At 31.7% G+C, this 27,203-nt stretch overlaps 12 protein-coding genes across 12 annotated transcripts, besides 5 other annotated features; 6 read left to right on the top strand and 6 right to left on the bottom strand.

Moving 5' to 3' along the window:
- Positions 1-1,103: part of a mobile genetic element that runs on past the window's edge.
- A 55-nt stretch (positions 1,104-1,158) lies between these two features.
- Positions 1,159-2,990, top strand: TVAGG3_0493330 (ATP binding; the record flags this gene model as incomplete). Its single annotated transcript, XM_001323767.1, has 1 exon — positions 1,159-2,985. The coding sequence occupies one exon, from the start codon at positions 1,159-1,161 to the stop codon at positions 2,983-2,985; it is 1,827 nt and encodes a 608-aa protein (XP_001323802.1).
- A 384-nt stretch (positions 2,991-3,374) lies between these two features.
- TVAGG3_0493320 (microtubule nucleation by interphase microtubule organizing center) lies at positions 3,375-5,381 on the top strand (the record flags this gene model as incomplete). The annotated part of the gene is made up of 1 exon (XM_001323768.1): positions 3,375-5,282. The coding sequence occupies one exon, from the start codon at positions 3,375-3,377 to the stop codon at positions 5,280-5,282; it is 1,908 nt and encodes a 635-aa protein (XP_001323803.1).
- Positions 5,382-5,526: 145 nt separating this feature from the next.
- TVAGG3_0493310 (uncharacterized protein) lies at positions 5,527-5,910 on the top strand (the record flags this gene model as incomplete). The annotated part of the gene is made up of 1 exon (XM_001323769.1): positions 5,527-5,910. The coding sequence occupies one exon, from the start codon at positions 5,527-5,529 to the stop codon at positions 5,908-5,910; it is 384 nt and encodes a 127-aa protein (XP_001323804.1).
- Positions 5,911-6,241: 331 nt separating this feature from the next.
- On the bottom strand, positions 6,242-6,572 carry TVAGG3_0493300 (uncharacterized protein; the record flags this gene model as incomplete). The annotated part of the gene is made up of 1 exon (XM_001323770.1): positions 6,247-6,564. One exon carries the CDS (start codon positions 6,562-6,564, stop codon positions 6,247-6,249), a length of 318 nt encoding a protein of 105 aa, XP_001323805.1.
- Positions 6,573-6,667: 95 nt separating this feature from the next.
- Positions 6,668-8,198, top strand: TVAGG3_0493290 (malate dehydrogenase family; the record flags this gene model as incomplete). Its single annotated transcript, XM_001323771.1, has 1 exon — positions 6,887-8,182. One exon carries the CDS (start codon positions 6,887-6,889, stop codon positions 8,180-8,182), a length of 1,296 nt encoding a protein of 431 aa, XP_001323806.1.
- Positions 8,199-8,919: 721 nt separating this feature from the next.
- Positions 8,920-9,234, bottom strand: TVAGG3_0493280 (EF-hand family; the record flags this gene model as incomplete). The annotated part of the gene is made up of 1 exon (XM_001323772.2): positions 8,996-9,229. The coding sequence occupies one exon, from the start codon at positions 9,227-9,229 to the stop codon at positions 8,996-8,998; it is 234 nt and encodes a 77-aa protein (XP_001323807.2).
- A 1,913-nt stretch (positions 9,235-11,147) lies between these two features.
- Positions 11,148-11,446: a mobile genetic element.
- Positions 11,447-13,949: 2,503 nt separating this feature from the next.
- Positions 13,950-14,610: a mobile genetic element.
- A 735-nt stretch (positions 14,611-15,345) lies between these two features.
- Positions 15,346-16,071, bottom strand: TVAGG3_0493250 (uncharacterized protein; the record flags this gene model as incomplete). Its single annotated transcript, XM_001323773.2, has 1 exon — positions 15,454-16,059. One exon carries the CDS (start codon positions 16,057-16,059, stop codon positions 15,454-15,456), a length of 606 nt encoding a protein of 201 aa, XP_001323808.1.
- Positions 16,072-16,472: 401 nt separating this feature from the next.
- TVAGG3_0493240 (uncharacterized protein) lies at positions 16,473-18,000 on the bottom strand (the record flags this gene model as incomplete). The annotated part of the gene is made up of 1 exon (XM_001323774.1): positions 16,485-17,996. The coding sequence occupies one exon, from the start codon at positions 17,994-17,996 to the stop codon at positions 16,485-16,487; it is 1,512 nt and encodes a 503-aa protein (XP_001323809.1).
- Positions 18,001-18,615: 615 nt separating this feature from the next.
- Positions 18,616-19,633, bottom strand: TVAGG3_0493230 (small Rab GTPase Rab5a; the record flags this gene model as incomplete). Its single annotated transcript, XM_001323775.2, has 1 exon — positions 19,007-19,612. The coding sequence occupies one exon, from the start codon at positions 19,610-19,612 to the stop codon at positions 19,007-19,009; it is 606 nt and encodes a 201-aa protein (XP_001323810.1).
- A 757-nt stretch (positions 19,634-20,390) lies between these two features.
- TVAGG3_0493220 (uncharacterized protein) lies at positions 20,391-21,685 on the bottom strand (the record flags this gene model as incomplete). The annotated part of the gene is made up of 1 exon (XM_001323776.1): positions 20,417-21,685. The coding sequence occupies one exon, from the start codon at positions 21,683-21,685 to the stop codon at positions 20,417-20,419; it is 1,269 nt and encodes a 422-aa protein (XP_001323811.1).
- A 530-nt stretch (positions 21,686-22,215) lies between these two features.
- Positions 22,216-23,136: a mobile genetic element.
- A 66-nt stretch (positions 23,137-23,202) lies between these two features.
- TVAGG3_0493200 (beta-lactamase superfamily domain-containing protein) lies at positions 23,203-23,691 on the top strand (the record flags this gene model as incomplete). The annotated part of the gene is made up of 1 exon (XM_001323777.2): positions 23,203-23,691. The coding sequence occupies one exon, from the start codon at positions 23,203-23,205 to the stop codon at positions 23,689-23,691; it is 489 nt and encodes a 162-aa protein (XP_001323812.1).
- A 76-nt stretch (positions 23,692-23,767) lies between these two features.
- On the top strand, positions 23,768-23,950 carry TVAGG3_0493190 (beta-lactamase superfamily domain-containing protein; the record flags this gene model as incomplete). The annotated part of the gene is made up of 1 exon (XM_001323778.1): positions 23,768-23,950. The coding sequence occupies one exon, from the start codon at positions 23,768-23,770 to the stop codon at positions 23,948-23,950; it is 183 nt and encodes a 60-aa protein (XP_001323813.1).
- Positions 23,951-26,699: 2,749 nt separating this feature from the next.
- Positions 26,700-26,749: a mobile genetic element.
- The last annotated feature ends 454 nt before the right edge of the window (positions 26,750-27,203 follow it).

Raw genomic sequence — 27,203 nt, 5'->3', positions numbered from 1 at the left:
AGATTTACATGATCTCTATTTCATATCTCCGTTTTTAGATTCTTCGACAGATTTTATGATAGAAAACCAAGATTAACAAATTTCCGGCATGTTAATGAAGAAATCTGCAGCTACCCTCAATATTATTTCAATAATCAGTATCGTTTCTCTTACAATTTATTTTTTTCTCAATAATTTAACAAGAAATAACAATACACACTTGGTTTTACGTATAAAAGCTAAGTGTCGAACTTAATCAACTTTACTTACTTAGCAAATGAATATTTTTGTGGTTGCGAGTTCTGAATGCTGAAGTTTTAGATTTCTCTATAAATGATATCATTGCACTTACAATGTTGTTCCAGCCTATCGCATAAATCATAGAAAATCCAAAAAAAAAAATAATATAAAGAAAATTCATGTCATGAAGTTCAAAAAATACCGTGTAACATTAAAATTTGTTATGCATAATACATTTTAGCTATTATTGATTTTTTTTAATTTTCGAGAAATTGAATGGTGAGTCCGATAGAGAAATTTTTAAAAATCCTAGTGCCTCATAGAAGTAATTTCCCTCGTCTCCCATACTTCCAAATGTATGCATATGACATAAACTTTTATGCATTACACAAGTGGCCAATAATATCTATAGAGTAAAAAATTAGAAATTTAATTTTTTTATATGATAGTTATATTTCAGATTTGCGAGCGTAACTTTTTTCTCCATGGCATACTTGTTTTAAGAGCAAATGATCAAAATCGTCCTTCAATTATTGAAGGAGCTGATATCTTTTGAAAATTGAATTGAAAGGGTATTCAATTTTCAAATTTCCTCTCAATTTTGGAAACATATCAACTCTATGAATTAACAATTATGTGCCTTCACAGTTTATCAGTCATATAAGGTGCTTATAAAGAAAAAAGTTACGCTCGCAAAATATGTTTTTATATAGATTTCACATAAAATAATTATGTAATTTCTAAAAAGAATATTTTTGTTCTTGAATATTAAAGTGTATTGTAGTTTAAAAAGTTTTAAATATGTTGCTAAAATTTCAGGTTTATAGCTCATGTCTAGCATGACTTCTTCGTATGCGCAAAAAATCTGACACGTAAGGGTATCCTTAAGCTATCATATTTTTTGAAGAATTATTTTGAGAACGATAGAAAATTTTAGAAATGATTTTGTCTATTGTTCATCAAGACTCTATTCCACTTTATACAGCTATATTAAGTGTGAAATACAAGAAGTCCGGATATCCTTTAGTAAAAATAACAGTAGACCAAAATTCATTTGCTTTTTATGCTTTATTTGCTGAAATGGATGAAACAATGATAGTTTTGAATCCATCCACAGTTGGAGAATCACCAAATGCAGAAATTAAATTCATAGATCTCGATGAACTAAAGCCAATTCCTGAAATTAGATTAAATCCAAAATATAAATCTTCAATGCTTGGATTACCAGTCATTCCAAATTCATACACATTCTTTTCATATCACAACAGACTCAAATATATCAAAATGCCTTGTGAACAACCAGGATTTATTAGTTCTTCAACAGTTTTTGCAAAAATACCATCAATTGAGTTAAACCAATTGCAATCTATACCAACTGAACCACAAATTTCCTCACGTATTGTCAAAATGATACAAAATAGATTTACAATTAAGAGCAAAACCGCATTAGTCGTTGGTGGACCAGGCTGTGGAAAGACAACATTCCTAAAATACTTAATCAAGAATGTTAAGCAAGTTAAACAGCTTGATTTAGTTTTATTTTCATCACAATTAGAATTTGATTCATCTGAGCATATTGACGACATATTTTCACTCGAGGATGGTGTCATTGTCATTGACGATATCGATATATTAAACGCTCATCCCCGCGCAACGTCAAATGTTGTAGAAAAAATTCAAAAATCTCAAAACAAGCCAATCGTCATTATTGCTACATCCAGAAGTTCTCCATATGCTTTACAATCAGAATTAGCATCTGTTTTTGAGACATCTGTCACTTTTGGTGCATTATCTTATCATGAGAGATTAAATTCACTCCAAAACGTTAATCTCTCTGACAAACAGAAGGAGTTCATTGCCAAAGAAACAGCAGGCTCAAGCAGAGGCGAATTCAACACTGCTGTCCGAGTAATTTCGAATTCAGATTTTTCAGAAGAAAAATTCATCAATTTGATGCGAACAATAGCCACCAGCGAGAAGCCAATGATGCTCAGACAATCATCATCAGAAGTCCCTTTAGTCTGCGGATACAAAACAGAACAAAAAGAAATAAAATTAATTTTAGATGTCACTTTTAATGGTGATGAAAACAAGCATCGGATGCTTCAGTACAACGGTATATTGTTACATGGTCCTTCAGGTAACGGAAAGTCCCTAATTGTGAAGAAGATGGCCGCTGAGTTCGAAGTTCCCTTTTTTGTTGTAGAATTCGACAAAATTTTCTCGAAATACTTAGGAGACAGTGAAAAAGCCATCAGAGATGTTTTCTCTGCAGCCAGATTCTTCGCACCAAGTGTTGTAGTGATAGAAGACATAGATGCACTCGGCGGAAAGCGATCAGATGAAAGCGGAGTTGGCGGAAGAGTTTTGTCGGCTTTGTTGAATGAAATTGATGGTGTTTCTGCTAAATCTAAGGTCGTAGTCATTGCTACAACTAACGCCTTGAATTTGGTGGATTCGGCTCTGACAAGACCTGGAAGATTCGACAGATTGATCGAAATTCCAAACCCATCAGAAGATGATAGAATTGAGATGTTTACAACTCTCAAAAATAAAACTCCTGTTAAAGAGGATGTAGACATTGTTTCTCTTGCTAAATCATGCAATGGAATGACATGTAGTGAGATACAGTCATTCTTTAGGTTTGCAGCTCTTAAGGCACTGAGAGAAGGACAATCTGAAGTTTCTACGCCTTATTTCGAAGAAGGAAAGAAGAGAGTCGAAGAAAGAAGAGTTGCTTTGAAGAATGTTAAGAAATATTTATAACTTTATATAGAGTATATAGAAATTTTAATTTATTTATAAAGATTTATCTTTATCTGTTTTGTTAATATAACACTGTTTCACCTTACATTTATGAATTGTATATTGGATTTCTGAAAAATAGAATATATAATAAATATCTTTGATCAAAATCGATTTTCTTATAGGAAATAGTTTAATTTAAATGAACCATCGTAATAAATTGATCGAGTAAATGCAATTGTTCTCTCGAAACGTTTCTTATGAAGTTGATAATAATGATTCAAATTTAATATTATGTGAATCTGGCTGAAATTAAGTGGAAAATAGAAAATTCAATTGTGTGTTGTATTAGTTAATGAGAGAAGAGAGTAAATAAAAAAATTAGAAAGTGCACGTTTATTTATTCAAAAATGGAGCTTGATATTCCTTCTTTTCTAACGAATGATGAGCTTCCGTTTTTAAATCCTCCTGACTATTCGGAAGATCAAGTTGATTTACGTGAAATACCTCAAAAAGATGAAGAATCTGCCTTAATGAAAGATTTATTTTCTTGTTTATTGGGTGGTGATGGAACATATATCAGAAGAACTAAACAAAATAAGTATCTAGTTCAAGCAATTCTCAGAGATTCAACTCAAAGTTTCATAGATCAATTGATTCCTATTTGCGATAAGTTTTATTACTGCCAAAAGTTTTCAGAAACACATTATTACTTAAAATATGGGAAAATCGTTCATACGGTATGCAATGCTATTCGAAAATACTTATTACAATTTATGGAACAAGTTTCCGAAATTGAAGCTCTTCCTGTTAAATCATTACCTGTAATATGCATTAACATCTCGAAATCTGCTGAATTTTTAGATGTTTTAAGCGAAATTGTAACAAAAATCGAAAATCTCAAAGGACCAAAGATTTGCACGATAATTCATCAAGCTATATCTACAAATAGAGGTTTACCTTACATCAGAGAGCCCTTAACTGCTCTTTTCAACCAATCTGTTCAACCAATTTTAGAATACATTGAAAAATGGATTTATGAAGGAAAAATAGATGATCCTTACAACGAATTCTTTATTCAAACTAATGATATCAGTCCAGACATCCCAGATCCACATCGTACATATTGGAATGATCATTTCACTTGCAACGAAGAAAATGCTCCAATGTTTATCCCAAGTGCCATCATAAATCTGATTATTGCTACAGGAAAAGTCCAATCTATTATAGCAGATTGCAACAAACAGCAGCTTAAACAAACAAATAAAATCACTATTTCTTCAATCCAATACGAAGGCGAGCTCCAAGAGATATATAAGTCTGCTTCTAATATTCTCATATCAGAAATGTTTAGCCAATATCGTTTGATGGATATATTTAACACGATTTGGAATGTGATTCTTTTCAGAAGAACAGATTTATTTAATATTTTCTACAGAGTTGCAGGTAATAAGATGAGAAGAGATAAAAGTGAGATCTCTCCTGCTGATTTAGAAGACTTAATGAGCATTGTTTATAAACCTTTCGAATTCATATCAGTCAAACTGGAAAAGCAACAGCTTTTATCAGTTTACACAACAATCCAATCTGTTACTATTAAAGGAGCAACCAAACAGAAGAATATTAGAATTACATCAGGAACAACACAATGGGAGTTCTTCACACTTGCTCCAAAGGTTTCTTGGCCAATAAGTATTGTAATAAGCAAGGAATTCCAAGAGAAGTATGCTTTATTCTTCAGATTCATTCTCCTTTGGAAGAGAATTGAAAGAAAGTTCTCCAATTTGTACAGTTTTGTAAATACATTTATGAGGAAACACTCAAAGACATCATCAATGACGATTTTAAAGGTTTCTGCAATTAGGTTTTCGATTCACACCTTTATATCATCTTTGATAAACTTTATCAGTACTTCAGTCATTCATCCATCATTCTCCAAATTCAAATCTGCAATACAACAATCAACAACTGTTGAAGAAATTATTGACCATCATAATATGCTTCAACAGTCGATCCTTAAAGGACTTTTCTTCTTGAACAAAGATGTCTTCAAAGACGTGATGTATATTGCTGCTGTTTGTGAAAAATTCGCAAGTGAAGTTAGATCTTTCTTCAAATCTATTGATAATGACATAACAACAGAAGAGCAACGTCAGAAACTTTCAGATCCAGTTCTTTTGCAATTCCAGAGATTTAAGAAATCTGTGAACGCTTTGATCAATAACCTCAATGCAACAAGTAAGAATGAAGCATCTTCAGTTTTCACAGATTTCGTGCTCACTGTCACATGCAACAGATTTTATTTAACTCCACAATGATTTATTTTTATATTGTTTTGTTTAGTAAACTATTCATATATCGTTCACATTAACTCATGTTTTCTCATAATCATATGAATTACTATATAATTGCATTCCAATAAAATTTCAAAATTAAATATATGACTTTGAAACTGTGATGATAAAGCATTTATTTAATACACTTGTCAAGTGATATAAAGAAGTCCTAAAATGATATTATATAATTTCAGTAATGTTAGTGAACGTTTAAAAATATAAAAAAATGTCGTTCAGAACACATAGAAGGCCTGTAACACAAAATTCAAAGGACAGATATGACGAATTAGCCAGTGAATACTGGGAATTAAAAAACACAGAATGGACAGATCAAGAAAAGCGATATCTTCAAGCATTAGAAGAATTAAAAGGATTAAAAGATGGTTGGGATTCAATGTTTATGGATGGTGAAGATCAAGTATCTGACCTTCTAGAAAAATTACCTTCAGACAATGAAGAACTTTATCAAAAATATTTAAATCTAAAAAGACAACAGCATAATCTCCGCGAACTCAAGAAAACATATGATGAAGCTATTGCTCGAGAAAAAGCTCACACTGGAAATAATTACAATAATGGGCCTACTCAGACTTATTCCACAAGATTTTAGTTTTGTATTTGTTTTGTTTTAAATATGTTTGCTATATAGGATTGACTGTCTACGTATTTTACGAAATTATTACTATTTTTTATGAAAATTGAGCATATTCTTTTATATGAGATTCTATATTTTCTCAACACAATCAGTACTATTGTTTTTGAGCTCAATTCTAGCTGGATTCATGATTTGGTAATTCTCATCTTTCTTTTGCGATAAAATGACTCAGCAATTGCATAGTATATAGTAGAATGTATGAACATAGAAATTTGAGCTGTAATTATATTAAAAACGTGAGTTATTGAATGTAAAAATGTACATTTTATTATCTATGTATAAAAAAACAAATTATTCGCGTTTCTGAAAGTTTGCTGTGCAAACAGTTCCTGTGCCGTCCAATTGAATTGTTGTGAGCGTTGTTGGGATTGGTTTATCAGTTTTTTCCCAGCCTGGAGGTAATGGATAATCAACAACTCTTGTATTATATGTAACAACACGTCCTGTACGCTTTTCTTTCTCATTTGGAGCCTGAACGAATAATCTTTCACCATCAACAAGTTGGATTTCTGGTGTGTCGTCTTTTTTCTTGAGATTTTGGGCTTTTTTGTTCATTTCATCCATTTCAGCCTGCATCTTCTTTAATTCAGCCTCAATTTCAGCATCCATTCTCTAGGAATGTCACTTTTTGTGAGTTTGAAAACTATGAATAGCTTTAGTATTTGGCTCATAAAACAATTGGAAAGTGATTATATCTGGTTGTAAGATCTATTTTCGAATAATGAAATATGACTTTTTCTTCAATATCAAATCAATATTTTGAGGATTTTGCTTAAATACACTGAGAATATGAAAAATCAACATAACCAGAAGTTTGTCTTTCGAAAGTGCGAGCATGACTCTTATTATTTAATGGAATTCCCCTTGAAGAAAACTTTTTTAGATGCAAGATTCGTCACTTTTTGATTATAGAAACGTATTTTTGTTAAAAATGGAGGAGGGAAAAATCGGAGCTAATCACCTCATTATTGCTGGTATTCTTACGCACATTGATTATGCACGTGCAGATTACCTCGCAATGCATCTTGAGCAACATTTAAGCTTTCATATCGAAAGACATGGCAAATTACCAGAACAATGGCAAGAATATTACGAAAAAGTACTTGTACCTCTTGAGATAACATCCGATGCTATCAAAGAAGGTCAAGTTACAATTTATTCTAGAGAAGGTAGACTTATTGGTGATGTATCACAATTTGAAAAGCTTATGAAAACAAAATACAACGTATCTGTAACATGTTCGAACGAATGGCTCGAAGAGCTTAAAGAAATGCACGAAAGAACTGCAAAACTTGCAATTGCTGATAAAGAAACAAACGATTTCAACGAAAAAGTCGATGCTTTTCTTAAACAGAGACAAGATTCCCTTGAAAAAATGCAATCCATTCTTGAAGGCCACAAAGAAACTGTTGCTACAGCAGAAAAAGCTGATCATGAAATTCAATCCATTGTTGCTTACTTAAAACCAACGACAGATGCATGCTACGCACTCCACCACTACCCAGTACCAGAAGAAAAGAGTCCTGAAGAGGAAGAGAAGGGTGAAAGCTCAAATGCCGAAGGAAATGAAGAAAATGCCGGCGAACAAGCAGAAGACGCACCAAAGCCAATAGAAGAAGGGGAAAAGGCAGGAGAAGAGCAACCTCCAGCTGAAGAGCCAAAGCCAGAAGAACAACCACAAGAAAATCCAGAAAATGCAGAAAACCAAGAAAACCCAGAAGAGCCAAAACCAGATGAGCAACCTAAAGCAGAGAACGGCGAAGAGGAAGAGAATAAAACAGAAGAGCCAAAACCTGAGGAACCACCGAAGGAAGAAGAAGAAGTCGGAGAACCAGATCCAGAAGCTGTCGAATTACAAACAAAACTTCAAGAAGCATTCAAATTACCAGAACTTCCTGTTATTCAGCAGATGATTGCTGCAGGAGATAAGAACGGACTTCAAGACTTTGTCACTGAAGTTAATCAGATCTTCGAAGATGCAGTCAAACTTGTTAAAGCTGAGAGATTCAAATGGAAGAAATTCGAACAATTAATACTATCAATTAACGAGAAGTGCACTCTCGCGTCTAATATGATCAAGATTTCGATCATATCAGCAGAGACAATGCAAATAAAGGCAATTGAAACAGAGATAGATAAGTATGAGAATTTTGTTATTGAAGGAGTTGATGAAAATGTATTGGAGGCAGGCGCTATAAGATTCGCTGCTACATACCAATTTGTATAAAAAATTTATTATTTACAGTTAACTGATGTTTTTTGGTATCTTCTTTCCTTAAAAAATTTGAATTTTTCCCTTGATCAGATTAAATTTTTTGTTTTTGATATAGAAAGGACCTTATTTTAGATTTCTCATTTTTTGGCCCTAAATAAAGATGATTTAATTGTTGAATTTTCCAAATTTTTTTCATATTTTAGAAAACAAACTTCAATTTCAAAGAAATTTTCATGAAAAATTATAAAATGAAAAAATTTTGGAAAATTCTAAATCTATTAATCGTTTTAATTTTATATATTATTTTAGGATTTATCAAATAATTGCCGAAATATGTTCTTTTGTTTATTTTCATTTCTAATTGTTATATATTTTCATAGAGAATACTCATGTTTAACTAAAATATGACACAGTTAGCTGTTTCACATCTACTTAAACAGATATTTTGAAACCAGCAAAAAATCATCAAAGATCAATCAATTTATCAGGGAATTACATCAATTTCATATCAAATATCTACTTAGAAGGCATATTATCATACGAAAATACAATATTCTAACATCAACTAATATACCGGTATATGATGGGCTACAGATGGGCGTATTTCGGATAATAAATCCGATAATAGTAACACATAATAACAAATTACATCAATATGTTCGGTAGTATCAGCTGAAATTCTATCAAAGGTGAAAAAATAATAGAAATCTGTCAATATAGGGAAAAGAATTAAAATGTAAGAATAACAATTATGCAAAAACACCACATGTATTAGTTTTTATTAAAATAAATGAATAAGCGTGGTTACAATGGTAAATAATAAATTTAGCAATATTTGAAGAATTGCTCGTTAACTTTAACAAAATTGTCAAGGGTAATATAACCATCCTTGCCTTCCAAGAGTTCATAAATGTGATTTAATTCATCATCATCAATTTGGCGGCCGTTAAGGTCTAAAATAGCAGATCTGAGCTTCTCACGCTCGAGTTTACCAGTGTGGTTTGTATCGTAGCGGTAGAAGACCTCTGCAATGGCGTCAGCATTCCTTGTAGATGACATCCTAAAAAAAAATTATTTGATTTCAAAAAGGTAGTCTCACGAAAATACGTTATTTTCCCGATGCCTTGGAAGCAGCTTTGCAGGTTACCCGTAAGGTAACCAGTAGAAGTTTCTGAGCAAGGATGAAGAAGATTAAAGAGCCTTTTTATTGCAAACGCTATATTTGTAAGTGTCTTTGTAGAACTTCTCATAAATTCAAAGATTTCCAAAAACGAATTTTTCGATTTTGATATAATAAATGATATTTAAACAAATTATAGATGTGTTTGCAATTAAAAAAATCCGAGTTAACTACAATATCTTCAATTTTTGTCGTTCATTTTTTCATGTCATACTGATAGCAAGAATACTCACCCAATTTGGTTACACTTCATGATAGTTTGAAGTAAAAAAAGGCCACAGTTTTTTTTATTTGATATCGTTATCTAAATTTTGTACAGAAATGAAATAAATTATAATATGAAACGTGTGTTATTATGCTTGTTGGGAAACAATCCAATACTTATGTCTGAATGAAATGATTATTTCTACGAGATTTTTCATATTCAGCTAATAATGCTATCAAAATCAAATAACAATAAAAAGTTATTTTGTACATAATGTAACTTAATCTTTAATACTATATAGAACTTCGAAATACGACTAAACGGTGCGAGTTACGCGATTAAATACCTTTTTCTCGATCGAAACTTGAAAGTGAGGATAACTCAATGGGTAGGGGTATGGGTTCGACTTTTTCTATTGGGCAACTATTTTTTTCTTTTCATTGTTTCAGCATTTTTTTATGCGATTATGCATAATTATTTGATTTCCTATATATTCAATAATAAATTTGTTCCGAACTCTTAACAAATAAATAAATTTTTAGAATATTTAAATTTATAGCTCCCTACATTAATATAAAGTGTTCGAATAGTTCATATATAGTTTCTTTAAAATAATTTGTTTCATTTTAAATTGGTTTGGCACAATGCTTGACATAACATGCACAAAGCTATGCCATTTTAAAATATGTATATCAATCAAGCCGATTAAGTCCATCCTAAACGAAAATCATCGATACTCATGAATTTATGATAGTCGTTCTTGATATAATTGCGCGTTTTAAAAAATGCTTACTTTTGAACACAGAACTTATCTATCCATATTTATCAATGAAAGTTTATAAGATGCATTAATGACAAAACCTTACTTTATCAATTATAATCTTATCGTAAATTTCAAACTACAATACTGTGGGGCAAATATTAAATAACCACTATGTTGCGGATTTTATGTAAGTCTGCAAACTGTAAAATGTAATTAAACACAAATAAAAAAAAATGTAAATTTTAATCGAGAAATTTAGCAATCTTGAAAGCCTTGATCGGCATCTTTTACAAGATGTCAGTAATGCATATTCAATAACTATGAAAATCTAGCCAAGCATGGATTTTTTTCGAAAAAAAAATTATATTAAATTTCATTTTTCATTCTTTATACAAGTTTTAACCTTTGGTGCAATTATATCCTATCGCAAATGCATTATTGACGTTATTACTTGGATACTTCTTCATAACGCTAAATCTTCAAATTAGTTATGTGTTTGTTACTAATAGAAGTTGGAAAGGTATTAAAAAAGGAAATGTTAATAAATATACATGTTTAATTAAAAAACAAACAAGAATAAATTAAATAATTTTATTTCTTAGGAAAGTCTAAGTTTTGTAATAGATAAATTGCTTTTTGTGTCTCTTCTTCATCAATTTCTGGATGTTGATTCTCAGGTGGCGGACTAATTAAAACATCATGGGCAATATCAAACCCTTGTTTTAGTTCGTTGGCAGAAGGAAAATGATCTTCTTGTATTGGCGTTATTAATGATTGAAAATCATCAGTTGATTCTGCATTTTGGGAATTTTCCAAATTTTAAGCTCCTTATGAGGTATACATCATAACTATATACCTCATAAGGAACAATTCCCTCTTGATAGCTGGGAAACTTTCTCTGAATAACTTATCATTTGGAGAAAGTTTCCCAGCTATCTATTAGAAACTAAAGGCTGTGAGGCACTAATATATAATCAGTGCCTCATAGCCTTTAGTTTGTTATTAAAAACGAGAAAACTTGTTCGAAATGATAAACAATTTCGAACAAGTTTTCTCGTTTTAAGGAGGGAATTGTTCCTTATGAGGTATACATCATAACTATATACCTCATAAGGAACAATTCCCTCTTGATATCCTGGATATTTTTGAATATATTTTTTTAATTAAAGTTCTCAAAAGTATTATCAAAAGTGATTTTTTAAAAATATCTCCAATTAATTAACTAATTAAAAGTATTATATTTTTAAAATTAAATAGTTTTTCAATTTTTTTGAAGGAATTGAGATACTTCCCACGACAATAAAATTGAGAGGTTTACATTATGACTGATCTTAGCATGCAACAAAAGTAGTTATGTCATTAGAAAAATATTAGATATCTGAAGAGAAAATGATAACTTAGAGAGTTTTAAAGATTTTATTTTCGAATACAAATATAGACCTCAGAGGAATACATTCTAAATAAATTTGTATCTGAGGGTGAATAAATAAGAACAAAATTTAAAGGGTTAGCATAAATAATGTAGAAATTAAGATTGGAATTTAAATTTAATACAAAATTAAAGGGAATGAATTTGCGATTAGTAGGGTATGGCAAATGGATTGGGAAACATTGGTTACACATGAAAATTATCAGATGTAAGAATTTGGTTCAGATATTTTAAAAATGAGATCTGAGTGCTTAAACATTAAAAGTAGATCTTATCAAAAAGATCTGAGGAAGTAGATCTTAGCAACAAGATCTGAGGAAGTAGATTTGAGAGTCGAGAGTTTGGATCTTAGCAACAAGATCTGAGGAAGTAGATTTGAGAGTCGAGAGTTTGGATCTTAGCAACAAGATCTGAGGAAGTAGATTTGAGAGTCGAGAGTTTGGATCTTAGCAACAAGATCTGAGGAAGTAGATTTGAGAGTCGAGAGTTTGGATCTTAGCAACAAGATCTGAGGAAGTAGATTTGAGAGTCGAGAGTTTGGATCTTAGCAACAAGATCTGAGGAAGTAGATTTGAGAGTCGAGAGTTTGGATCTTAGCAACTAGATCTGAGAGTTTTATCATTTCCGGCATATTGGGCCGAAAAGGAGTGATCCGCGTAAGTATGAAAAAAGTGAATTTTGTTGTATGGTGTTTTTTATTATATCCGTTTCTCTCACAATTTTCAATAAATATTATTGTTCAAACGGAAATATAAATAAACAATTCAAAAATAAAAATGTAAATGTAAATTGAAAATGTATTATAAACATGCTAAAAAGCGTATATTTTAAACTTAAAGGAAAAATGAAATTCGTAAAAATGAGCATGATGTTTGATAAGGGTGTTTTAATTTTTTTTCAAAAAAATTAAGGAACTTAAATTGAGATTATCAGGCTATGTAGTGGTATTTTTACGATCTGACTGCAGAAATCGAATCAGCGAGACCGAAGATTCATATTCCGCCGGAAAAATAGGGTTTCGAGGCGTAGATAGGGATAAAAAGATGCTTTAAGAAGATCTCAGTAGAAATATGGTTTATAAGAGGATATAGGTCAGGATATAAGATTATGAAAATTGAAGAAGTGAATTATCAAGATGTATTTATGAGTAAACTATATTGTTTTAAGCTATCTAAATCTGTTTTGATATAAATTAAAGCGTATACTTATGCAAAATGCGAAAATTTAAATTAATACTTTTTTTTGCTATTTGGACACAAAGCTAACAATCCATCCAATAAATGACGTATACCTAGCGAGATGAAGCATTTTAACATGAAAGACAAGAAAATCTGATTACTTGTGTTGAAAGTTTCTGTATTTCGTCTTCTTCCAAACACAGCGTTCAGATGCAGAAGAAAATGCAGCCGTAATGACGCAAAAAGACACTAAAATAAATTGGAGAATTTCTGTAAAGTTTTTACTGAGCTTTGTTATTGAACCCGAATTTGTTGCTGAGTGACAGGATATTAAATCTACGACATTCATGAGTAATTGTTATCAATTTGTCAATAAATTATGTTGAAGATGGTTTAAATGTCTTCGAAGGCATGAAATTAGATCCTAAATCTGTTTGAGTTAATAAAAGAGAACAAATGTTGAAAGAGTTGTCATATTGCCTACAAAATTTTCAAACATTTGCATTGAGACAATGTGAAAAAATGATGTCCAAAATACCTTTACTAAAATATTTTTAATTTGAATCATAACAAGGAAAAACAATAATGGCAGAATAAGAAAAAAAAACAAAGATGTTATGATTTGAACAGTTGCCTTTTAGATTCAAAAAGAGCATAGTGTTTCCAACAACTACACTACCTTCCTTTCTGATAAAAAGCTGAATAATTAGTATTTAATGAATTCTCCAGCTTGGGGATTTGCGGCTTTTCCAAAATCTGTTATGATAGTTCTATATAGCAATTGATATATAATATGTTTTTTATAATCAAATAATTTTTTAGTCCAGATAAATTTTTTAAAATTTCAAAGTTTTTCCATTCTACTAACGCTCTTCACATCCATATCCTTTACCATATATGTAATATAACGCCTTATTTTAATTCCCATGTTTACGATTTATTTGTCGAAAAACTGTCTTGCCCATTAACATCTCGGAAAAATTTTCGACTTTTTGAATGGCCGTTTTCAAGATCTCAAAAACTGGGCAAACCCAAATTTTAGCTAAAAGTGACAGGAAAAAAAACGTTTAGTATTAAAAAAAAGACCGATGAGAGCTTTGTTCGAAATATAGAGGGAACTGAGAATGCGCAACCATTCTCAGGGAATATTGGATGCTATTCCCGTTCCCTCTGTATGGAAAATTGAGGTTTTCAAAGGGAGTTAAAATAATATCAAATTTATACTAATTTACTTCAAAATACAAAAGTATTTGACAGCTAAAATTAGTTACTTTAGCAAGCCTATCAATACCCTTTTACGATTATTGCTACTTTTTCGAAATAAAATAAATTTATTATCAAAAACCTTTTTTTTCTTAGTAAAAATAAACGAAATTTTTTACCTTATGAACTTTTGATGGAAATATGCAAATTTAAAATAATAAAGAAAGCCGCGAGCGAAGCGATCGGCTTAGTTCGAAGATTTTGATTCAAATCTTTGCTGATCTGTAATTCGCGGAAGCCGCGAGCGAATCGAGCGGCTTAGGTCTAAGATTTTGATTCAAATCTTTGCTTATATTCCTTAAATTCTTTATGAAACTCGCAACAGTTCCATAAAAAATTTTAAATTCTAAACTGTCGAAATTACCGATCGGTAATCACACCCTTCACGGGTGTGTCACTTTTATCTAAAATTACCCCTACTCTCAAAAACTGTGTGATATTTTTTACAAAGCTAATCGACATTTATTTACCACATATGTGTACTATACAATGCACCTGGTTTCATCGAATTTTTACCGTCAGTTTTCTCGTGAGACTACCTTTGATTTCAATAAAAGTGACCATAGTTTTTTTATTTATGTTTTCTGATTTCTACGTATATTATGATCATTAAGAATTTTGCGCATAATTAATTTCTTTACACAATTCAACTTTTCAGTATTTTCTTGACATTTTGATCGAATTGAAAATCACGAGACACCCACATTAGAAATGTGATGTAATATCAATAATTTGGCATTTCTCTCTAAAGAAGAAACCTTGATTATGTTCGTATTTTTTGATTGGATATTTCCTTTGACCTATGAATATGAGACCACTTCAAAGCCTGCTTTTATATGGCTGTCATTTTAGTGTATGGGTTCATACTAAATAAACACATAAGTAATTGCCATTTTTCTCATTATTTCTCGTGCAAGAAGGCAAAATATGAGAACTATCCATGGTCGCTGGAATATTTTATTATATGAGAATAATGTGCAAGCGTATTATTCGGTTTTGAATATTATCCGCTTGATATATGAAGTTGTATTTCAAATGTAACAATTTCTATATTGTATATTCATTTGAGTTAGCTCACTATGAATTGATGACATAAGTCATATGTATTAGATGTTCAAATTAACATAGATGGTGATAAAAAGTAGATTTCGAATCAAAAATATAAAAAATTTATCTCAAATTAATGTTATAAGTGAAAATTCTCATGTAAAACATAATAAGTTCGCCAAATGAAAATGATTTTACAACTAAGATAGTAAAATTGCTTATTTTCCTGCTTTGCGCATCTCAAGAACTGCAAGAGGAATTGGATTGAAGTTGAAGTAGAGTGAGAATGAAGTTTCGAATTGATCGTCGGATGCACGAGCTGCTGTGGAGGTTTCTGGGCTGAAATAATCTTGTGAGCAGTTCCAGAAGCGTGGCATTGGTTGTCCTGGTGGAATTACAGTGATTAAAGCTGGAAGTTGCTGTCCGCTAATAACATCGTTGTAGTTATGTCCAACTTGATCAAGTGCTGACATATTGATTTCAACTGGGTAGTTCGGAAAATCAATAATCGAATCATCAATGATATCTGATTCACTTGCCTTCTGATCAGGCTTTGATCCGGTTGTTAAATAGGGTCCCATGACTCTCATACCTGCATCCGACTTGATTTTAGCAAAAGAGCCCGATATTTCGTTGATTTCTGAGTCAATTGAATTTATTTGCTGGGACCATGCGTTTAAGAGTTCGACATATCTTTTCGAATTTTGTAAAATAACATTTTCAAACTTTGAAAGGCGGTCAGTAATGAATGAGCCGACCTTGTCTGTATCAAAAGGCTGGTTGGATGCGAATCCACTCTGTAGTGATTCTGCAGTTACTGCCATTTTCGATTTATGATAAAAATTTATATAAAATCACCTCATTTTTATTGATTGAAATTAAGATTTTGGATTCGAATTATTATTTTTAAAATATTCATATTATGTATTATCGTTTTTGTAGCAAAGAATTGCTGAATTCAAGGATTTTTGTTTCTCGATAAAAGAAATTCTTCAGAAAAGACATTAACCTACCGAGGTTTAACATCTTTTGTATGCATAGAAAATAATTACTGATTCAGATTTTGAAGAATGCGATTTTTTTTTTAAAAATATCTTTATCAGCTGATGGAAAGAGCAGTTGTTGTTCATATTAGTGCTGATATTCCTTTCTGTTTCATTTCTTGTTCCGCGACCTGTTTCCTTGTCAAGATGAAAGAATAATCAAAAAATTCAAGATGAAAGAATTATTAAATAAAGATAAATCAAATTTATTTCTTAGATGTATCTATCTTTGATCTGGCGACAATAGTAAGAGCAAATATCAAAACAATGTAGGCGGCAACTGAAGCAAGCAAGCAGGAAGCGTGCTCAAAGCCATCCTCGTTGACGAAGTTGACGGCATTCGTGCAGAAGCAGAGGATGCCGATGAAGAGATTGAAGATTGGAACGTCAATAATTCCGGCAGCAGCGATGATGATGTAGATGGACTTTTCGGACCCGATGATTGCGTTATCCGCGAGGTAGGTAGTGAAGAAGTAGCAAATTGGAGTACCTACGGCGATGACAATTATTGTTGAAATGATGGATAAACGCAAACATGAGAGGAAACCACCACGAACTGCTGCGTAAAATGCTGGAGCGATGAAAATAAGGGAGAATAAGCGCTTGTTGTCTTCGACAATGACGCTGTAAAGTCCGAAAGGAGCAATTAAGCAGCAAATGATGTAAGGAATGAGAATGAGGTAGCAGTAACGTGATTCTGAAAGGCCCTTTGGCTTGAGCTGAAGGGCAAGCTTTGGACTGGAGATTGTAGCAACTCTTTCTTTGGAATTATTATTATTTTCGTAGTAAACTTGGCCATTATCGACGGAAAGGGTTGGAAATTTTGGTGGTTCTTCTGAAATGCGTAATCTCTTTGCAATCATCGTTTCTGTTTCTTTATTAAGATGAGTTCTGAGATGTACTTTGTTGCTGTCGATAACTAACCCATCTGCAATGAGCTGTATCTCAGCGAGACCGATGAGACGAGTTTCGTCGCGAAGGATTGCAATCAAATAACGGCAACGATCTGTGGCAGTTTTCTCTGCAAAACGTAATTTGTCAAGCTCGGATGAGAGCAATTTTCCATCAGCAATGACGTCTTTTGCGGAACGGCATTTTAATTGAGCTGGTTTTTGCTTATCTCCGAAAATTGCGTAAAAATCATCGATTGGCTTTGAAAATGATACGAATTCCTTCTTGCTGGCATATAGTGCATCAGCAATGAGACGTAACTGATCTGGAACATCACATTTGGTATCATCAATGAAAAGTTTCTTTTCTTTGATTTCATAGAGATCAATTGCGAAGTCATCGTTGACAATTCCAACTGAGGTAATTGCTGATGCCTGTAATGCAATTGATTCATCGAATGTAATTGTTTTTGAATTGTTAATGCGAGCAAGTGCACCTAAATTTCTGACTTTCATTTCTTGTTCCTTTAAAAATGAAAGGAAAACAGATGCAGATGATCTCATGAAGACTGGTCTTAAAAATCTCATTGAGAATGGACCTGAGCCCATAACGTTGATAAAAAGCATGAACAAGCCAGACAACATTAGGCTTCCAGCAAGAATGAGCTGGATTAACACCGTAACCTTGTCATATTCTTCTTCATCTTTGGAGAATGCTATAACGAAACTGAAAATTAATACAACCACGATGCTGAATATTGCAAGGAGGATTGTATGAATAATTGAAGATTTCTCTTCAACAGGCGGGCTCTGTGATTCTTCCGCCATAAAATTTTATCTGTCAGTTTTTATTTCAGAAAAGAATTATTTGGGCTTATGTCGATATTGATAATGTTGGGGCTTGCCTGGTAGTATCGGATATCCTTTTTCCAATGTGAAAAAGTTAAGAATATTTTAATCCGGGAATAAATTTGTGTGATATTGTTCAATTAACACAAATCATAAACGCACTCATTGAATATATTTAATGTCACACGTATTTTTTTCGAAAATTGTATTCACTTTATGATTCCCAATACAATTGTGGAATATGCATTGAACAAACAAGGATCTGCTTCTTACATTAATAGGTGAATTATATTTTTGTAGTCAAATACATAGTTTTTGGCTTTGAAATTCAATATTTATTGAAATATTAATCACATTATAAATACAGTTGATACTACTAGAACTAGCGTAATTAGAGTCGATTGATAGGACGTGGTATAGCTTGGACTACTATTATTATCAATTGCAATATTGCTCATGCATTTTCAATCACAACACATAAAATCTATTTACTTTGCTTTTGTATTCTACATTGCTAAGCTCAGATGCAAATACACAGCCTTTTTCAAAATTTCAAAATATCAAGTTTAAAAACAAACAATAATTCTATGTATTCTACGTTCACTCATAAATCTAATAATTATTTTGATATGAGGGCTGGCAATTTGAATTCTGAGATTCCCGATCATTTGAACATAGTCATTCAGTGCCATTAAATACATCACAACATGATATAAGAGCTTAAGAGCAGCATCATAGCCCTTTTTACAACTTTTTCAAGATTGCGATTTTTTTCGGCTTAGACAGATTTTGAATATCAGCTGCAAACTACTATATATTCTGAGATACCAAAACTAATTGCGATATCTATTGGAAAATTAGATGTCAGAGATATTACCGAAAAGTCGGCAAAATTTGCTCAAAATCCGAGATAACAGTATTATATCATGTAGTATATAATGAATATGGAAGCATATAAAAATAGAATATAGTTCGAAAGAATAAAATATTTAACAGCACTTCTTCTTTTTGTCTTTAGGATTGCTTTCAGTAAGGGTTACTTGCTCAGCTGGAGCTGTTGAAACAGCACCTCTAGCTATGGCTACAGCAACATCTGTGAAAATTTCTTGAATATTTATACCTTTGAGAGCAGATGTTTCTTTGAAAATTGGGATTCCATGCTTTTGAGCGAAGCTCTGTGCATCCTCGGTAGCAACGCATCTCTGCTGATCGAGGTCAGATTTATTTCCTGCTAACGCTATTATAATTGAAGCTGGGCCTTTTTCGCGTAATTCTTTAAGCCAACTTTCTACATCATTATATGAAGTGGAAGAAGTAATATCATAAACAATAATTGCAGCATTTGCATTTTGGAAATACATTGGTGCCATTGCTCTATATCTTTCTGAACCTCCAGTATCCCAAATCTGCAATTTCAACTCTTGATCGCCTAAATTAATTGTTTTTGAGAGAAATGCTGCTCCAATTGTTGAAGCACAGCTTTCCGAGAAAGATCCGCGCGTGAGCATTGTCACAATAGATGATTTACCAACAGTTGTTGAGCCAAGCATGACTACTTTAGCTTCTTTCAAGTTACTTCCCGCTGCAAGAAGCATGCCTAGTTCAATCTAAAACCGATAGATAAATTGAACGATCTAACGATCCAAATTCTCGACCAATTTGATTCATATAAGTTTTTCATATTTTTATGTATCATGGATTTCAAAAACCATTACTCTTCTTTCAAAAACTTAGAATTTTGCATCTTTTCATTTTTCTTTCTTTTCGAATTTTCGAAGGCTACATTGACTCTGATCCGCTTTCGGAACTGTATCACTATTTTTAGCAAAGAATGTCGATCATTTCATAATAATTCTACTTCATATTTGCTTGATAAAATTAGTTCATTCAATTTTGGCTTAATAAATCATAGATATAGCATGATTTTTAACTACGGTAAACACAAGCATAAAATATTATGAAACCATGCTTCTTTACTGTACAATTTGAAGAAAGCTGATAAATCTTATCTAATTTTTGGATAAAATATAAATTTATGCTATTTATCGAATATAATAGGATATGCATAACATCAATATATTGAAGTTCATGTTCTAATCCATTGAATAATTCTGAATTTTTTACAAATCAATTTTTAGTGAATTTTCATTCGAATATGCATAAATAATCCGACAACAACACTTGCCCACACAGAATCTTTGCCGTCATATCTATATTTTGAAAATATTTTCAAATTCAATGAGAACTAATCGTAAAATTGCAAGTGAAACTAATTAGCCCCATACAAACTATATTTTCATACTTGAGAAACATATACCAAATATAATTTCAACAAATATCTCAAAATTAGTAAAAATTAAGTTTAAATGTGATAAAATGATGCTATTTAATCATTTCGATTACCATGTGGTTGATGAAGACTCACTCTCATCCACATCATCGTCTTCATCCGAGTCAGCAACTGCATCTCTGATAGAAGCAGCGCGTGCAAGAATTTCTTGCAATGAAAGAGCTGTTGGATCCACGTTCTCGACACTTTGTTTTGGAACAGGTGGAAGCGGTTTGGAATTGTCAACCTTCTTGAGCTTAACACCTTGCTTAATGAGATCAAGATGAGAAACAGTAGCTGGACCAGCATCAACCTTCTTGAGTTTGACGCCTGCTTTGAGCAAATCAGCCGTTGATTGTCCACTGATTGCAGAATTCGGCTGAGATGGAGCCTTGGAACCTGGACCATCAGTCTTTGGTGGTGGAGGAAGGCCACCTGGTGGTGGAGGAGGAGGCGGTGGAGGCGGTGGTGGTGGTGCTGCTGCAGCAGGAGCGGCACCTGGAGAAGCAAACCTGATGCTGCGTGTTGGAGATGATGCGCTGTATGAGATACCTTTGACAGCTTTGAGAGAAGCTGGAACTGCACCATGAGATGCAGTACCTTTTGGACCAGGACAGCATAAGAACACTGGGCGTGGTGGTGGAGATGCAAGAGCACTGATCATGTCATCTTGTCCAGCTGCATTTTCTGCCTTTTCTCCCTCATTACGAGATCTCATTTCTGCTTTCTCAGCCTTTGCCCTCTCTCTTCTTTCTCTTGCTTCATTCTTCTTTCTTTCCTGCTCTGCCTTGATGTTTTCGATGAGTTCATGCTTATATTGAATCTTGACGAAGTTTGGATTTGAGTAAAGTTCATCAAAATCAACAGCTCTTTCTGGATCTTCTGGATCATAACCGACTGTAATATCTGAAAAGCATTCAAAGTTAGGCATAGGATTTGCTCTCTTGATGACTTTGGAAACTAATGAAGGTTCTTCGAATTCAAATTCTTTGTTTGCAGCATCATCACCGTATCCCATAATAGGATAATAATCTGGGCAATTTCCCTGCCAATACTTTTTATTGATCTCAGATAAAGCACTAATTCCTTGAGGTTCGATCTGCTCAATATTCTGAAGGCGCTGTTGCAAATTTTTGATTCTTGAGAGAATATTGTTGACACCATGAGAGATATCTACGAAGATTTCCATGGCGTATGCCGTGATACATTCGGATTGCCTGAGTAAACCAATTGTTCGAATTCTTGGAATACAATCAAGCTTTTGCTCCTCATTCATACCTTTCAAGCGTTCAATTGCGGGATGAGAATCCAGTTTGACAATCGGTCGCGCGGGAAACATTAAAATTTTGAGTATAAATGAACTTTTTGAATGATATTTGATTAGATATAGAGAATATGCTTGAGTGTTGATGTTATGTTAAGTTGACTTTGTGATCAAAAATGCGCATTTGGTGTCATACAAAAATATCAAGAGATTCATTATTTATATCGATTTCTAGAGCATAGAAACTTGTGTTTTTGATTTTATTTGCTAATGAAATAAATAATCAGACATAAATTTACTTCTATTGTAAAGATTTATGTAGTACCATAATGAACCATCTAATTCAGATAATATTATGTAGGGAATAAAGTTTTATATCGACATTTGAACAAAAATATCAATAAAAAATTGGAATAGGGTCACAAGCTTCGAAAAACAATACCAGCACTATACATTTACAAATTGTGGAACAATAGCTGATATAATTAATATTAATATTTTTGCTGTTTATAAAACTAATTCTTTTCACATTTTCATTCTTTTTATTGGCACTAATCATATAGCTGATACAGTTTCCTTGTGATACTTCAATGGAATAGCAAATTGGCAAACCCAAATTTTAGCTAAAAGTGACAGGGAAAAAAAAACGTTTAGTATTAAAAAAAAGACCGATGAGAGCTTCGTTCGAAATATAGAGGGAACTGAGAATGCGCAACCATTCTCAGGGAATATTGGATGCTATTCCCGTTCCCTCTGTATGGAAAATTGAGGTTTTCAAAGGGAGTTAAAATAATATCAAATTTATACTAATTTACTTCAAAATATAAAAGTATTTGACAGCTAAAATTAGTTACTTTAGCAAGCCTATCAATACCCTTTTACGATTATTGTTCCTTTTTCGAAATAAAAGTAAAAACAAATTTATACTAATTTACTTCAAAATACAAAAGTATTTGACAGCTAAAATTAGTTACTTTAGCAAGCCTATCAATACCCTTTTACGATTATTGCTACTTTTTCGAAATAAAAGTAAAAACAAATTTATATTAATTTACTTCAAAATACAAAAGTATTTGACAGCTAAAATTAGTTACTTTAGCAAGCCTATCAATACCCTTTTACGATTATTGCTACTTTTTCGAAATAAAATAAATTTATTATCAAAAACCTTTTTTTTCTTAGTAAAAATAAACGAAATTTTTTACCTTATGAACTTTTGATGGAAATATGCAAATTTAAAATAATAAAGAAAGCCGCGAGCGAAGCGATCGGCTTAGTTCGAAGATTTTGATTCAAATCTTTGCTGATCTGTAATTCGCGGAAGCCGCGAGCGAATCGAGCGGCTTAGGTCTAAGATTTTGATTCAAATCTTTGCTTATATTCCTTAAATTCTTTATGAAACTCGCAACAGTTCCATAAAAAATTTTAAATTCTAAACTGTCGAAATTAGCGATCGGTAATCACACCCTTCACGGGCGTGTCACTTTTTACAAATATGTCACTTTTAGCTAAAATTACCCCTACTCTTCAATGATTCGTCTGAATTTTCATCAACTTTTTTTTGAAGGCCATATACAATTCATTTTTTTGGAATGAAGTTCCAACAAATTAGAAATGCAACAGTGATCATCACATTTGCCGGAAAGAGATTTCTTGTAGATCCATGGCTTGATCCAAAAGATGCTTGTGATCCAATTCCTTTTGCTAGAGACCCAACACAAAGATTTCCAATTTTCCCCTTACCTCTTCCGATCGAAAAAATCATAGATGTTGATGCAATCATTGTCACTCATATGCACGTCGATCATTTTTCTGAGTACTCTGCTAATTTGTTGAATAAAGAGATTCCAATCTTTGCACAAGATGAAGAAGAAAAAGAAATTCTTGACAAATTGGGATTCAAGCATGCAGAGGTTCTTTCGAAGGATGTGACAACTTTTGGAAATATTTCTATTTATAGAACCAATACAAATCATGGAGAAGAAAAGATCTATGATGCCTTTCACATGAAAAGAGCTGTCGCTGGTTTTGTTCTCTCATCTCCATCAGAATCCAAGAAAATTTATTTGGTTGCTTATTGATCCAATTAAGAAGCTGAAACCGGATGTGGTCGTTGTTAATGCTTGCCGCCCAGTAACGCCTCTTGGCCCAATTTTGATGGGTAAAGATGATGTTGTCCAGATGCACAAAGATTTTCCAAATATTCATATTGTTGTTTCTCACATGGATAATGTTCCTCATGCAACACAAACACGTATTGATATTTCAGAAGCTGTGAATCAAAACAATATTAAAGAATTTGTTTCAATTCCAGCAGATGGTGAAACAATTGAATTTTAAATAAAAGATTTAAAAAATAGAATTAATACAATCATGAAATTATGCAGTAGAATAACTTGTTTATATAATTTAGCTACCAAAATAATTAGATTTTAATACAAATGAAAGAATTTTTATCAAATTCTACTTTGAAATAGAAATATCCATAACAAGAAGGATTGTCTAATAAATATATCTAATATATAACTTAATAACATACCATTGCAGTTTAATTATACTATAGAAATAATTATTTTAATAATTTATATCATAATTTGAATGTAAATGATTTCATTATTTAAATGTACACAAAAGTTAGTGGTCAACAATAAAAGGATTGAAAACCTGATGATATTGATTTGGGATTTCAAATTTTATAATAAAACCTTGTAAGTGACATAATCCAAAACACTATAAAAAGTGATGATTATAAATCAGGAAATAATCCATTTATCTAAAAAAAATATTGTGAAAAAAATTTATTAGAATAAATTACTATATAAACAGTACAAATAGATAGTGTTGGCCTAGTATATTCTTAAAACAGACAGAATTTACTTATTAAGATAAATGCTGTAATGCAATAATTTTCTGATGTGACGATTCAATCATCAGTCTAATAATTATACAAGTACAGACGATACCTAGTCAGATGAACATAAACAAACGCTTCAAATTGTGATGGTGAATCTCTATACAATTGTTTACATCAAACAGAGGTAGGGCAACGATAGAAAATTTTTGGAAAAAAAGTTCGGAGATCTTAAACGTATCATATTCCCTGCATGGTTTGGTATCTTCCGCCATGCGTTGTGCCAAACATATTGACACTTTCCAATAATTAATTTATGGTATGAGTCACAGAGTTAGATTATAAAAAGAAAGTAAATAATTGCAATTAGAAATCATATATGTCGGAAATCAAATGTTGATGAGCAGAAACCTTTTACTCATCATAAAAGAGATAAATCACTAAAGATTTGTATACATTAAAATTTGATATTTGGTGCTCGAAAACTGTCTGATGGGACTCCTCCAAAATGAACCAATCTATCGCTGAGGACCAAATTAGATGATGTGGATGGTGTATTCTCTAATTCTAACTTAGGAAGAATGGGAACAAAACGAATGACGACAACAACATGTCAAACATAGATTAAATATCTATGAATCAATAAAGTATACGTGCATTGAAGGTGATAACGATCACTTGAGGCTTATAACTCTTTGACTAAATTATGCAATAATTAAATATAATCATTTTTATATTTTTATACTGATAGTAATTAATATACTATCCTGCTTAATAAATGGTATGATCAAATTTGTTTGAAAATTTAATTATGTATATGAAACTATGTCTTCTATATAAAAATCAAAATTTTCGGACGAACCTAGATTGAACCTTTATGAAAATCTATCATTTTTGTTAATTGAGTTAATATGAATCTTTTACATATGTATATATAGCATTGATAGCTTATATAATCATGGTTTATTCCATATTAACATATTTTTTCAGTTAAATTTGTTAATAATATCATGTAACAAATTAATTCAAGATTAGAATGTCTACAAAATGCTAACAAATAAGAACAAAATACGATTTCTCGACTTAAATTTTAATATGGAGTAGTTTTTCGTTTAAATCTAATTAAAAATGAATAAAAACTTATCTTGTACTATTTTCATTCAAAGATTTTAATAATGTAAATCATGCATTTTCATAATTCAGTACAGTTCTTTTTAGAATTAAAGTTGATGAGGATGATATTTGTGATTTAAAATAATTTGTTAATGTTCACCTTTTATTCATCACCTTGTGGTATGCCCTAAAGCAATAGCATTATCAATTCTGCTGAATTGATCAACTCAAAATTCCAAAAAAAATTCAAAATTTCAAAAATGAAATTAAACAATTTGAATTTTCACATGAAAAAATCAATTTCGAAAAAAATTTGGAAAATCAAAGTATTTGATAATTAGTCAAATAATCAATTTACATCGTTTTTACTCATAAAAAACAACTAATTTTTGATTTTGATATCATATTTGATAAATACTCATTCCAGAGTTGACGTAATGTATTAATTATTGTTAGAGATATTGCTTTCGCAGCAAAATTCTTATTTCATGAAAGAAAAAAAAAATGATTTTATTCCAACAAAAACAAGTAAACAGATGAATGGAAACGTACTATATTTTCATAAATGTAGTAATCAGCGTGTCAGCTTTTGTTTATCATGTTCGAGTCAAAATGTATTAACTTGTAATAAGAAATATTCGAAGATTATATGAAGTATTGAGCATTCTTTGTAGAAATATTTGTAATTCATTACTAACATATATAATAAAGTTGTTTTTTTTTCCTTATTGCAATAATTTTGTCTGATTTTAATAACTTTTCATGTATACGAGTTGTGTGAATATGCATCATAATATGCGTAAATATACTTATTTGCGACGAATAATGTGGTTGCATAATGGAGGTGCTAAATTTTGATTTTTAATATGGGGCTTTGGTATGTATAATCATGTTCTTATCTCAACGTAGGAGTATTGGTGCAATATGATTAAAATTTACGAGGTTGATCTTAAATTGAATAATTCTGGAGTATAAATCACAATGCAGCCAATTCTATGTTAAAGATAGATACAGATTGTAGTAATCAATTAGGGAGTACAAATTCATTCTTTCATTTCTGTCATATTGAGCAGAAAGGAAGAGATCATAACCCTAGGAAAAAAAGCCCAAATTTGTCACTTTTCATCGTACGTTAAACTCAATTCGCTCGGCGAATGCCGAGCACACGTACTCATCATTCAACATAATATTCTCATTCTTTGGTTATTATAGTGCCAGACAACACAAGATTTCAAAGAATTACTTGAGTTTTCAATTAATCTTAATCCGATTTTAGATTTATCGAGAACTCCATCATCACAATCACATACTTCAGTGCGGTAACTACAATTATCCATATACAGAAGGAAGTTCTTTTCGAACAACTCATTTGGAGTCTGTTTTGGAAAGAGCTTCTTTCTGTCCGACTTAATTTCATAGTTCCTGATCAACCAAAAGACAGAAACCACACACTATCTACTTAGGAAAGGAGTTCTTTCTAAATCTTCCTTAAATTGAGATTTTACGAGAGATAACCCTTCTATTGCACTTAAAAATGAACATTTTGATATCTTTAGTATCACACATGGTCATATATAGTATTTCATCTACATGAATACATTCATCTTTCGAAGTCTCTCATTAAATGGG

This window comes from Trichomonas vaginalis, chromosome II, assembly GCF_026262505.1.
Source record: "Trichomonas vaginalis G3 chromosome II, whole genome shotgun sequence".
NCBI lineage: Eukaryota > Parabasalia > Trichomonadida > Trichomonadidae > Trichomonas > Trichomonas vaginalis.
This window is presented reverse-complemented; position numbering and strand designations above follow the sequence as displayed.